The sequence below is a fragment of the Pseudopodoces humilis genome, chromosome 10, assembly GCF_049639895.1.
Source record: "Pseudopodoces humilis isolate 2021_Gansu_Grassland_sample_001 chromosome 10, ASM4963989v1, whole genome shotgun sequence".
Classification (NCBI taxonomy): Eukaryota; Metazoa; Chordata; class Aves; order Passeriformes; family Paridae; genus Pseudopodoces; species Pseudopodoces humilis.
In genome coordinates this window covers 15,227,412-15,240,996 of record NC_142209.1, presented here as the reverse complement: position 1 = coordinate 15,240,996, position 13,585 = coordinate 15,227,412, and the positions used below count along the sequence as shown (strand labels likewise).

The following is a 13,585-nucleotide window of genomic DNA, read 5'->3' as shown; positions in this document are numbered from 1 at the left end:
CATACTGCATCTGCGTATTGGCACCACTGCAATGCCTACCTCTCTTCCCAGAAGGTTTTTAGAAAAGCAATGCCAACTGGTATTACACTGTAATTAAAGATGCATCATCTCAATTTCACTGTTTTTGAAGATTTTTAACTGCTCCTTTTTAGTGTCTTCTGGCAGACCAGCTCCAACAGCACCACCAGGGTTAGAAATCTGTATCAGGGTAACAAACACCCTCGTGGCAGGTATCACCTCGACCCTAGGGACAGATGCTTGTAGCAGTGTACACAGCCAATACACAATCCAACCCCCTGCCCCAGAGGTTGTGCATACAGTGGGAGTAGCACGGGCAGCAAAGCAGGAAGTGAGCTCTATAGATCAAAAAAACCCTCTGTTAAAACAGAACTCACTTAGGCCCCTTCACAGTTTTGGAAGCTCTCACCTCTCTCATCCTGCTGTGAAGCAGTAGAGTGACTGTACTTGTGTGCATACCAAGAGTTATACTGAGAGCTCCTGAGAAGAAAAATCCGCACTCCAAAATTTTGCTCCTTAAAATGAGGAAAAGTTCTGTCCACCAAAAACTATCAGCTGAGAATTATGATTTTCATATCACACTTAAATACTCTTTTGTCTGGCTTTCTAAGAGAAAAGCATCTTGTGAAGAAGCACCAGCTAGTCTCAAAAAACCACCTGATGCTACTGAGAGCTCCTGAACATGTGTAGACCTTTCAAACTCAATCAGCATCGTTCCAGGATGTGTATCTGGCAACACAAGAGTGCAGGGACAGACTGCTTAAGAAAAATGCTGATTTAAAATACCTGGAACCATTACTGTATAATGGCCTCCCAAAATCAAGTTTGGCACTCATAATAGAAAAGGGTTTATACAACAAATAAATAAATCACCAGAAACCACCTGAAAAACACTGGAGGCCTTAAACCAACTTTTCCTCCTTAATCAGAGTTTAAGGTACAGAAGATTAGTGTAATCAAATTGCAGTTGCAGATGTTTCATCCCAAGAGGAGTACAAGTTTTCTGAAACACTAAATTATCACATCAGATAGGAAAGGAAATATCCATCAATAAGAAAATAAGCCATTTTAAATAATAAGAAAACATCTAGGGTTGTTTTCATTTTAATAACTGTGAACTTAAAAACACAGAAAAAAAAATGTTTACATAGGCAGTCAAAATCCAAGAACACTAGACAGCTGCTGTTCCTCAGATAACATCATTACAAAAAATGACTAGAACATAGGATGTTTCCCTAACACCCTTAATTTGATCTTTTCTGACTTAGAAATATTTACTTGGTAACAACTTGCCTCAGCCTCTTTTCAAGAGAGGCTTTAAAATTCTTACTTTGTGGCAAAAGACATTGCATTAAAAATGTAAATTAAGTATATTCAGAAGGGTAGATGTGGTAACTAGTGTCCTTTCAGTGACTTTATAGTGACTCATTCTAGACTTTCAAAAAACACATCACTAACATCACACACCACTATTGATAAGAGTAAAAAAAGTGTTTCCTGTAATTTGAAAAGATGGAAACAATTTCTTTACTGAACAGTCAGTACTTGGAAAAGTTATTAAACAGAGGTCATAGAAAGGCTTCATTCTAAAGAAATAGTGCTAAAAGTTTAAACTGTGGGGAGATTACTAGCACAATCATGGATTTCCTTTACAGTTGTTCTCAAAGCAGCTTTGACCGGGTTAGAGATAGAGTAAACGTGACAAAATTCTCTGAATCTGCCAGGAAACACAGCAGGAAGAAGTGATGTTACTCTCTGTCCAGATCCACCTAACAAAAAGAAGAATTAGTTCTTACAGATATTTTTTGCTTTAAGATTACTCAGATGTAAAACTAGTTTTTATATATGCTCTATAGTGCCCAACTCAACCCAGCCATGGGTAATTTTCAAAGGGTACTACATGTCACCAGCCTGCACAGAAATTGAGGGAAAGGGATTAAGCTACCAAGCAGAGGCTACAACTGCCCCACTCTTCTTCCTCAACCTACCTACACTTCCACTGGTCTAGTGCCCCTCACCCTAGGCAGCTGAGTGACTGCAGCTTGTAAATGATTTAACCTTGCCTACATTTTTCTATTCTTCTTTCAATTACTGTAGGGAAAAGCTTAAAAAATAAAAAAAAAAAAACGAAAAAAAAAACAACTTCAGTGGACCAAGAGGACTGCCCATATGCAATCAGAAGGAACACTTGCTTATTATTAGGCCAGAAATATTTGCTTGCTGCAGTTTGAAGCTCTCAGTTCAGCTAAAAAAAAAGGAAATACTGTCTTCCTGAGGAAACAAACTTGAAGCTTTGCTGATTTACTATAGACACAGACAATATCCATTCCTTGGCTCTTTTCATCTTAGGAAAGGATGAGACAATCAGGATCACACTGTGTGCAACCTGACCAGGACAAGCCATTTAGTTGTAGGGTGTAAATCTCTAACTTTAGTGAGAAAGTAAAAGCTGCACCTTGAATGCTGTGTTCCATTTTGGGACCCTCATACAAGATAAGACAGTGAGGTACTGGAGCATGTCCATAGAAGGGCAACAGAGCTGGTTTGGAGCCTAAGGCTTACAAGCAGCACCTGAGGGAGCTGGGGGCGTTTAGTCCAGAGAAAAGGAGGCTGAGGGGAGATCTTAGCACTCTACAACCATGCGAAAGGTTATACAGCAAGGTGTGGATCAGTCTCTTCTCCCAGATAGCAAGTGAAATGGCATGAGGAAATGACCTTAAGTTGCCTCAGGTGAGGCTTAGATTGAATGTTGGGAAAAATTTATTTATGGAAAAGGCTGTCAAACATTGGAACAGGCTGCCCAAAGAAGTGGTTGAGTCATCCTCATCCCTGGAGGTATTTAAAAGATGTAGATGTGTCACTTCAGATCATGGTTTAGTGGTGGACTTGACAATGTTGTATTAACAGGTGGACTTGATGACCTTAAAGGTCTTTTCCAATGTCAATAATTGTATGATTCTATGTATGCTTCTCCTCAGTGTGGAAATACAAAAAATAGCAGTCCAGTCATCCAAAAATCCATCCTTCATCCTTTAATAAATTGCTCAAATGTCCTGTTCAAAGCCCAGAAATCTGCTAAATATGTCCAACTTGTTTTAGGGAAGGGATGCCATTCAGAGAGACATGAATAAGCTTTAGGAGCAAGCCAATGGGAACCTCATGAGGTTCAATAAGGCTCAGTGGAAGGTGCTACACCTGGATCAGGGCAATCCCCCATATCAATCAAGGCTGGGGGATGAATGAATCAAGAGCAGCCTCACCAAGAAGGATTTTGGGGTGCTAGTGGCCAAGACTGGACATGAATTGGCAATGCATTACTTGGAGCCCAGAAAACTAAACGTGTCCTGGGCTGCATCAAAAGCAGTATGGGCAGCAGCTTGAGGGAGGGGATTCTGCCCCTCTGCCCCACACTTCTGAGACCCCACTTGGGGGCTGCTGGGTCCCCAGCACTGGAACAACACAGACTTGGTGCAGTGAGTCCAGAGGAGGCCGTAAAGATGATCAGAGGGCTGGAGCACTTCTAGGACAGGCTGAGAGAGTCAGGGCTGCTCAGCCAACAGAGGAGAAAGCTCCAGGGAGACCTCGAAGCCCCTTCCTAAGGTGGCTACAAGAGAACTGGAGAGGGAGTTTTGACAAGGGTGTAAAAGTCATAGGACAACAGACAATGGCTTTAAACTGAAAGTGGGTAGATTGAGATTGGATATTAGGAAGAAATTCTTTACTGTGAAGATGGTGAAGCAACCTGGTCTAAGGAAAGCTGTCCTTCCCATGGCAAGGAGGTAGGAAAAAGATCTTCGAAGTTCCTTCCAATCCAAGCCATTCTGTAATACTACGTTTGCCTCCCAAACATAAGCTGAACTGGCAAGTGAGAGAAAAATAAAGACATGATAGAGGAGTGAACAAATGCTGACAAAGTAAACCTTTGTTTCCATGTAACAGGATTATAACATCAGGGTTTTTCTTTGTCACTTCTGGGGCTTACTGATGTGCAACATAAGTTAAACTTCAGTTATACTTCAATTCCATGCTATTTTTGCATGGAAAGTCTGAAGAAAGAATATCCATCATGTATTGGACAACTCATTGCATTTCAATATACTTACACAAAAGTTTAAAAGCTCAGTATCATGAACTGAATGCTCAAACAAGACAAGGTGACATTTAGAATATATAAATAAATAATTTCTTAACATCATAATAAACTGACAACTTGTTGCAGAATTACATCTGTTATTGAATGATAGTTCACTCTCCATCCCTGTCACTAACCAAAACTAAGAGTGACCCAGAAACTGTGATTTAAATCTAGCATGTGTGTGTGTGTGTGCTGTCAGATCAGTTCTTATGTGGGAGTAGTGATACTCTGTGTTACAAATTTAACATCACTGTCTTGCACCTACACCTACATAAACATTTAAAAGAAAACCTTGCAATTTAGGTTAAGCATTGCTATGGCCCATGTGGACCTGGAAATTAATCCCTTGAGCTTCTCTGAAAAGCACCACCCCCTCAAAAAAAAGGGAAGGTTATGTGGTAGGTTAACTTCCTCCATTTTTATCAGCTTTGAAACAGCATGACAAGCAGACCTATTTGTGATGCTCTGTGCATCTGTACTTTAATCTTGGTACCTATGCACCAAGACTGGCTACATGTATTTCTGGTATTAAATATTGCATTTCAAGTCATTAAGGCAAGTTCTGATTAAAAGGGCCTCCGGTCCCCACATGAGGTGACAGCAATTACAGCAATGAGCTAATAGAAGAGAATTCCTCCAATGAGGAAGGCATCATCTAGATTTTCAATTTCCTTTAAAATTCTGTTTTGTTTAAGTCCTATTATCAACTGCATATTTTACAGTTTACAAGCTTTGGGACTTCAGGATTTCAAATTCCATTATTACATTTCTTTTGGTGCAGGTGTTTCAAAGGCTTTTGAGCATGAGTACCCAAAAAGGAAGTTTTGATCATAAGTTTCATATCTGCTGCCAAAACACACTAGTCAAAAATACCTGCTTAGACTCTTAAAAAAATCCAAACATCTATCACAGTTCAATAAAAGCATTTCAAGTAATGTTTACAGGGTCAAAAATAAATAAATTAACATTAGAAGAACTTATTTCTGCTAAATAATTAGTTTTAAATACTATAAAGTTCACACTCAAAATCTATATTTCACAATTGAAGAAGTTATCTTTCCTGCTACTGTAAGTTTGAGATCAGATATTCACCAAAAACCTAACAGAGTAAACCCATGAATGTGAACCTCAGCCAAAAAATTACTTCATACTCCACACTGTATACAAAGAAAGCACAGCCACTCTCACTTTTGTGAAGAAAATCAAGAATTTTACTAAGATCAAATTCAAGTAATCATTAGCAGGTGATAATCTGAGAATACTATAAAGACTGGAAATTGAAATGCATTTTGGAAGGAAACAAAAAACCTAGAATATTAAAAATATAACTAAAAACTGTGTTGTGCAAAATAGTACTTGTGAAAAGAAAGGAGAGATGATGTGGATAAACAACTGAACCTGAGAGAGTGCAATATTATGACAAAACAGGAGCAGTGTGATCATTGGATGTATTAGCTAGAATCAAAAAATAGATTATGTTCCTGCACTTCTTTCTGTCTCATGACAAGGTATTAAAATCTACATTCAATTCTGAGATCCCAAACTTAAGCGAAATATGGAAAGGGAATAGGAGAGAGCAATAAAATGATGAAGCATGGATGGTTTGATCAGTCAAACAACAGAAAACCAAGTCAGATGTATTTACACTAAAAAATGAATACAATTTGAATTATGTGACAGCTATCAAAAAATTCCCAACTGATCATTAGGGGAGTCACCATTTCATAAGATACTGACTACATTTTGAGAGATGTGTATTAATCAAATAATGGAAGCAGGATGGTATTTGAAATCTGTGCTAAAGTAAAAATAATGCAAAATGAGTACTCACTTCCCACCTACAAAATCACATCATTTGAAGAAACCTTTAAACTTCCCCTCTATTTTTTTTAAATGTTAATTTGAGCAGAAGATTGACCTTAACTTAGCTACACTTTTGTTATCTTACTAGATGATAAATGACTCATATGCAATGCTTACCATACTTCTAGATATTTCTACTGATCACAGCATTTTATGATTTAAAGAAATGATTGCTTTAACTTTCAATAAATTTAGTGCTTGCTGCACTAGAGGAAATATAGCAAGAATTCTTTATGGCACAATGAAATTTATTTCTACATTCTGTATTGGAAGAGATGAAAAAGATACAACTAGTTGAGAAATCATAGGGAAAAGGTGGCTTTGAAACAATATTATCATCACTTCAAAGGAAAGATTTCAGAGGGAAGAAACATGATACCAGCACCTGGTTTTAAAAACAGTAAACCAGACAGTAACTAGCTTGTAACAGTAAAAATAACCAAGAAAAACTTTGCATCAGAATTCAGAGAGCACAACAGTATACAAGTATAGAAAGGTCAGACTACAGTAAGACATTTCTCAAAGCCAAGAAAATACAAAGCACAGCAATTTCTGGTTTTCTCATGAAGGGAGCAGCAAGTTCATGGGACAGTGAAAGCTCTGAAAGGAACTGAAAGTGTAAGGAACAGCACAGACGCCAGAGGATGCCCCTTGAGATCCTACAGTGGTGTGGTAGCAGTAAATATTTCTGGTTTCAAGATTTACATGAAGGGAGTAAGAGTTTTACAATAAATCCTTCAATACTGATCATAGCAGAAGAGTAAGCACAGAAAAAAAAAAAAAGGTTGCTGGAATCAAAATTGTATGCATGTTTTTTTGGACAGAGGATGTTTTCAATCTCGTCTATTAATTGGTAAGAAGTATACTACCAATTATAAGCAAAAAACAAAACAGAAGTCAGAGTTAAAAAGACCACTGCCTTTAACATGGTATTTGTAAAGAAGGAATTATTAATAGCTCACAAGTATGTGCCCAAGTTGGATTTAAGACCTCGCTTGTACAGGAATTCAGCAATACATCATTATCCCACTTGGCAAAGGCAGTGCCTTGTATTCACAGTAGGCTAATGAACAAATACAGTAGAGGAAGAAAAAAACTCACTAAGTACAAAATCTAATCAGTATCAAGTTTCACATTTAATGCCATCACTTGTTACCTGGATTTCTAATTCAGCAATATGCTGCTGGAGTTCTGCCACAGCTGCAATGCGGTCTGCCTCACGGAGCCGTACTGCCATCACTTCTTCTTTACTCTGAAACAAGTCAGAAATGGGAGCTAACTAATACCAGTTTTAGCCAATTAAAGACTGTGCACTGCTTTTACCCAAAATCCTGAGAAAACTTAATACACTGCTATGCAAACTCCTAAAAAACCCAAATTTAATTTTAACCCATAGAAGGATTATGTAATAATCTAATATAAACTCCAAACTATAGTAATCTAAAAAAAAAAAAAAAATAAATCTCTGCAGTTTTGAAAACTTGCTGTTATAAATTTCAAGGTCCAGAGAACAACTGTCTTGTTTTCCAGAAATATTATACTGTAAATTAAGAAAAAGAATCAGCATAGTAAAAGAAACCAGCTCATGCTTTAATTTTGGACTTTATATGCATAGAAACAGCAAAGCTATGCAAGAGTTACTTAATTTCATCATTTCCTTTCTCCTAAAAAAAGTTTAAAAAATTAAATACAAAAGCAAATGTGTTCTCAACCTCATTTACTCTAGCTTAATCACAGTATATAACAAAGACATTTTAGAATAAAATACTAATGCACATAACCTACAATTGGCCTCCCATTGTAAGTTTAACCTACAAATCTATCTATAAATGATAGGTAATTTGAGTTTGAAAAAGAGAAAAAAATATCCTGTTTTGTGAGGCAAGTCCTCAAAACTTCAGAGCACACAACAGTATTATATTGTCAGCAGCCTGGTACAGCCACAGAGAGAAAGCAGTGTTAGATAATAAGGGAGCAATACTATCAGCTAAAGAGCAAACTGTTCTGGGGAAGAAATTAGGCTCAGGTACACTTACTTTTATAGCTGACTGGTGTAACTAAACAGTATTTACTGCAAATCAGTTCAAGCACTTCAGTTATTTTAATGTGTTCTGCAAACTAACAGTACTCAATCACCCTTCATTAGACAGTAGAGCTGAGATCAAATCGAACGTATCAAAGCTTATCCATACTAGCTACTTCTAAACATGCTATTTGTTTGGTTTTGTTTTTTTTTTTAAATATTCCTGTAATGGAGGTGGATAATCTACAGGACCCAGTTAACTGCATTTGTAATCAGTGGAGCCCATTTCAGAGAAATCTATCATGTGCTAGCCAAAGTTCAGCCATTCTTGCTAAATTCTGTTGCATGATTGCAACAAATGAAGCCAAACCGACAAGTCCACAGGATTGCATGTATTTAACTGAAAGCTGAAGGAAAGACTGGCTTGGTTTGACTTTGGTATCAGAGATGAGTCAATAGTGCTGCTCTAGATGGCACTGATGCTTTATCTCTGAAACAGAACATGTTCTCAATAATTACCACAGAAGTTGATATGGTAGGAAAGACAAGACTGGGTGGGGGCACAAATCTTAAGTTGTAAATTCTTTAGCACAACTGATTATAAAGATGAGTGGTGAGTTTCAAGAAAAAAAAATTGAAATTGAGTCCTTCCTGTAGAAGCAGTAGTTAGATAAAAAGGGAAAAACATAACAATACACACCTGTGACAAAAATGGTTGCTGTATAGGTGGTATGAGATGCAACTGGCTACAAAAATTTTTATTTCTGTTTAAGCATTTCAAGATATCTTTTAAAAGAAAAACACAGGGTCCTGAAATAACATACCAGTCTATTATGCATAAAACAACTGGGGAGTTGAAAATCCAAATATATATTTTTTGAGACAGTAGAAATATTGCTACCTAGCCAAGACAAAAATAAAACTAGAACATGATTTCAAACAATTTCAAAAAACAGAAGAAAAAAAATAATCCAACATCAGTTATTAATAGAATCAGGAATAATTATTGTTGTTTCTGATATATAATCAAATATTACTTGTAAAACATCTTACAGTGTAAATTGTAATCTTTTTCTATTAGCTGCAAAACAAGGTTCAGGATCTAATGTTAGCGTATGTCAGTGAAGATATTTCACTGAATATTGACCACAGCTACTTTCAGAATTTCACAGAATCTCTAAAGAATATGACTGGTGCTCTGTCTATTACTGTCACACTTTTCTCTAGCCCATGCTAGAACATTGTTCTACAAATGTATTATACCACTGAGAATAGTTGTATGTACTAACTCATTTATCAGGTTAAAGACATATTGCTCTATATATAGTCAACATGAAAACAGAAGACTGACTCTCAGTCCCTTAAGGATTAATGAGCACATTCAGTATCAAAAACTAACCAAAGTAAGTTACGGGTTATATGAAAAAGACATAATCAAGATTGTGATTATTAAAAAAAATCAGTAAAAATAATTTCAACATTAAAAAACAGTACTTGGGAAACCAGAGATTATGGCAAACAAGAAAGTCAATAGAAGCAATTTCTTCTAGTTAAGATTCAGTGTCTTTTTTCCTAAAAGTGATGGAGTTTGATGAGTCAGCAGAAATTATTTCTTTGCTGCACTATATATTCAGGTCCCACTAGAAACAAATGGAATCAGCAAGACAGTAAGAAAAATGAGAATCTGAAAGAGTCTATTGTTGAGGAGTGTCTTTTTATACACAGACACTTTTCTGAGTAGAACCATGCTTTAAAGTAAATGTTTATCTTTGTGGGACCACAAAGAAACAGCTCTGTCAAAACCTCAAGTGTTTTTTATGAGATGGTCAATTCAAGATTGTATTGTCAAAATCAGTAAAAAGAATTTTGGTTTTATGATTTATGCTTCTCAGTTAAGACAATTTTATTCAACAATGGCAGACAAGACTAAAATATACATTATAATACATATATTAGCACACAAGTATTCTCTTCAGGATGTTATTTACCTTGCATTCAATCTCTGCTTGTCTACGTTTTGCTTCATTCAACTGAGCCAGAAGTCCTTTGTTCTGTGCAGAAAGGTACTGCACCTTCTCCTGTAGGTTGGTAACCTCTTGCTCTGCCCTTCTCAAGTGATTACTATTGATCTGGTTCTGAAATTTATGAAAAAAAAAAGGAAGCAAAATACATGTTTAGGAAAGGATATTGATCTAACTCCCTGAAGTCTGACAAAACAGACTTAGAGATCATTTACCATAAAAAAACTTTTGATGAAAAAGCATTCAGAGGTGTCCAAGTGTAATCAGAAAAGTTTGCATGACATTTTGTTTATGACCAGGATATTCAAATTGTTCTTAAACAGATGACTCATTTTAAGAACATTATTGCAAAGCTCCAGTAGATCTCTTTTTCCCAATCTGTTGCCTAGGTAAGGCAGATTTTGTGAACTTGTATCCTAACTGCACTATGCACCAAGAAAGATCAGGTATGTCAGAAATACTGTGCACATTTCCCTGTCCAGTGAATTCCCAAAAGCAACATGGCACCTTAGTTGAGATCAGTGCACATGTACAAGTCACAGCATTTGTACCCGAAGCTGTGCACACCATACCACGAGAATGGCATTGCTCTCAGATGACAGCCAGACAGCTAGAGCACACACCAAGACTGCATGTGAAACACTCAAGTGAGAAGTACCCAAATACATGTAAGCCAGACAGCAGGATCTCTACGCCCCCTACTGACCAAAACAATATTGACACGTTAGAGAAAACTTTGAAAGGTAAGGCAAGAGGAAACTTGTTCAAGTGGTGCCTCTGTCAAAGAAGCCTTCATACGCCTTGCAGTTGGTTAATCTCTCTTCAATAGCACGTCCTTACATGCTCTCCTGGTTTCTGGAATTGCTGAACCTTGTCAAGTAAAGCTGTTGTTTGTTTAGTTTTTTGGATGCATAAATCTCTTTCAAAAAAGTAACATTTAGCAGGTATCTCATGGGAAGATTTCTTAGAAGTCTGTTACAAATCCTACTCAATCATTAACACATTGTGCTTATTAACTTGAGTGAAAGTTTTCTAATATAATATGAACTCACCTCTTCAGTGCGCTTTCATTGCAGGTGCTTAGCAACTTATTCCCTAGTTACACAAAAAAAATCTTGGCAGTCAAGGTATGATTGTCTTTTCTGCACAAACCTCAGCAGGAGTAACCCACGCTTTTCTATTCTGGCACATAAATGGCAAACCTTGTGATAAAAACCCCCCTGACCAATACACAGCTGCTTTGCTGAGTCCACAGCTCAGTAACCAGATTCATGACCTCAGCAGAAAATAAATCACCAATGTGATCACACAAAAGCACACACTGCTATCTAAATACTACTATTATCAGAATTGCCAATTAGATTTGTGAAATTTAAAATACCTTAAACATACTTTTGTTGTTATTGCACCTGTTAAAATGTAATGAATTAAGATGCACATACATTCAATGTCTACCAAGTAACCCAAATTAGAAATTCAGGAAGCATAGTCCTGGAGAAGATTAAAGAAGAGACAATAAAGTTGGAATGCATGCACTAGAGTCTCCCATCCCCATCTAACAGAAGTAAAAACATCCCACATTTTGGAACTAAAGTCCTGCATGTAAGCAGTGAAGGTCATCAATCAGGTATCTTTCATTTAACATCAAACTGCCAGCATCCAGCTCAATCCACATGTCCTAGTGTTAAATAACATACCTGTGTCTCCACCTCCATCATTCTTTGTTTGGTCTCTTTCAGCTCAGCCTGAGTTTCTGCTTCTCTCAACCGCACTGTCATCAGCTCATCCTGTAGCTCATTCACTGCATTTTTTTTGGGAGGATCTTTCCATCTTCCAGTGGTACGAGCTAAATGACGCTAGAAAAACAGCACATTTTTGCTGATAATGCTTGATCATTCCTGGTAATTTTCTTACTTCATCTAAGGTCTCACAGTTATATGAGGACAAATAGCTAGAGTTCCCCTGTTGATCCTGAAAGCTAAAAACCAATGGAAACTTACTGGTTTTAAGAACAGACAATTAAAACCTGAACGCATTAATTCCCAGCTACAGCAGAGTCAGTGAATTGCAAGTATATCCTGAGATTTGGTCTATTTCTAGCCCTTTCTAACATTTAGCAAAGTAGGAGTGCTGATCAGGTACTTCCCTCCTACCATAACTGGTAGCACAGGCCCTCTGCCATCTATAACAGCTAGGCACCAATTTCTAACATACTTTTGAAGTTAAGTTTCTTCTTACAGCTGAATTTAAGGGTTTTCTCACCTCAGCAGTTGGATCCATTATCATTAGTTTCTACTTCATCTCAGTATCTCAAAATTTTATAGTCTTTTGCTTTATCATTGAAAATAAAAATTCATAGAAGTGTATTGCTACCCATACCTGCCAGTGTTCCTCCAAATCTTTGACTTGCTGCCGTAGTTCTTTGAGACCCATCAAAGATTCTGCTTCTCTTAATTTTACTGCAATCAGTTCTTCTTGTAGTCTGGCAACATTTTCCTCATCAGGGAGGGAGCTGTTCCTCTGCAACAAGGACCATCCTCTTAAATATGTATTTGAATAAAATTGTGCTTAGTGAAACCCAGACCAAGAACATAGACATGGAACAATAACTAAGAAAACTTTAGGTGCACATCCTCTGCAAAATAAAAATCATCAAAAATCTAAGCTTCTGGATATAGTGAGTGTGTATAAATAACTGCCAACTACAAAAAAAAATTTATAAGGTAGCAGTTCTAGGTATTCTGACTTCAAGATTTCCCTGAATCCCTAACAAAAAAATTACATTTACAGTATTTGAATACATCATCAAAAATATGGAGAGTAATCTGAAAGGTTTTGATATAGTTGATAAAAAGTAAAGCAAACAGGGAACTGAAATTACACCTTAAAGCTCTAACATTTGTTTAGGTTTACAAAAAAAATAATGAATGAAAATTTATTTTTTAGAAGTAGGTCATCAGCCTTTGAAAAGGAGAACAGATATGCTGACAAAGGAACCATCTGTTAATATTTACAAACAACAACCAGTCAAGAGGTCTTAGAGATGAAAGTGCAAGACACATAAGGGAAAAAGCAGAAAGGTGAGCAAAGGCTAAACAGAAAACGTGAACACACCAGGAAAAGCAAAACGGAGATGAAATCCTAATAATAGAAACCTGGGGAAAAAACAAGAGGGTAAGAAAATGGACAGGCTGTCTACGATATCCCTACAACAAATCATTGGTCACCAAATATTCAAAGTTGAACTGTTCTTCATCACTTTCTACTTTTATTTCCCAGTAGTTGTTTTCAGCAAAATCAAGTGGTTTTGCAGATGTATAGTACTGTGACAGCTGTCAGGTTTTCCTGAGAGTTGAGTAAAGCACATGATTAGCATTAACAGAACACAGCACAACCGCCATTGATTAGCATTCCATGCTTCAAAATCACAGGATCTGAGTATTGGTAAATACAGGAAATGAGAGGGTATGTTTCTGAATGTTTATGGCACTGTCATTATGGCCATGCAAGTCTCAGGTTATTTGA

At 36.8% G+C, this 13,585-nt stretch overlaps 1 protein-coding gene across 4 annotated transcripts in view; it reads right to left on the bottom strand.

Moving 5' to 3' along the window:
- EVI5 (ecotropic viral integration site 5) overlaps positions 1 to 13,585 on the bottom strand; it is a 76,763-nt gene that overhangs the window by 24,775 nt on the left and 38,403 nt on the right. For all 4 annotated transcript variants that reach the window (XM_005520976.3, XM_014250833.2, XM_088060244.1 and 1 more), the window contains 4 exons: positions 12,440 to 12,580; positions 11,758 to 11,916; positions 10,028 to 10,174; positions 7,173 to 7,268 (listed from right to left, as the gene is read on the bottom strand). In XM_005520976.3, the coding sequence (XP_005521033.1) occupies positions 7,173 to 7,268; positions 10,028 to 10,174; positions 11,758 to 11,916; positions 12,440 to 12,580 (543 nt within the window). The remainder of the gene's footprint in view (positions 1 to 7,172; positions 7,269 to 10,027; positions 10,175 to 11,757; positions 11,917 to 12,439; positions 12,581 to 13,585) is intronic.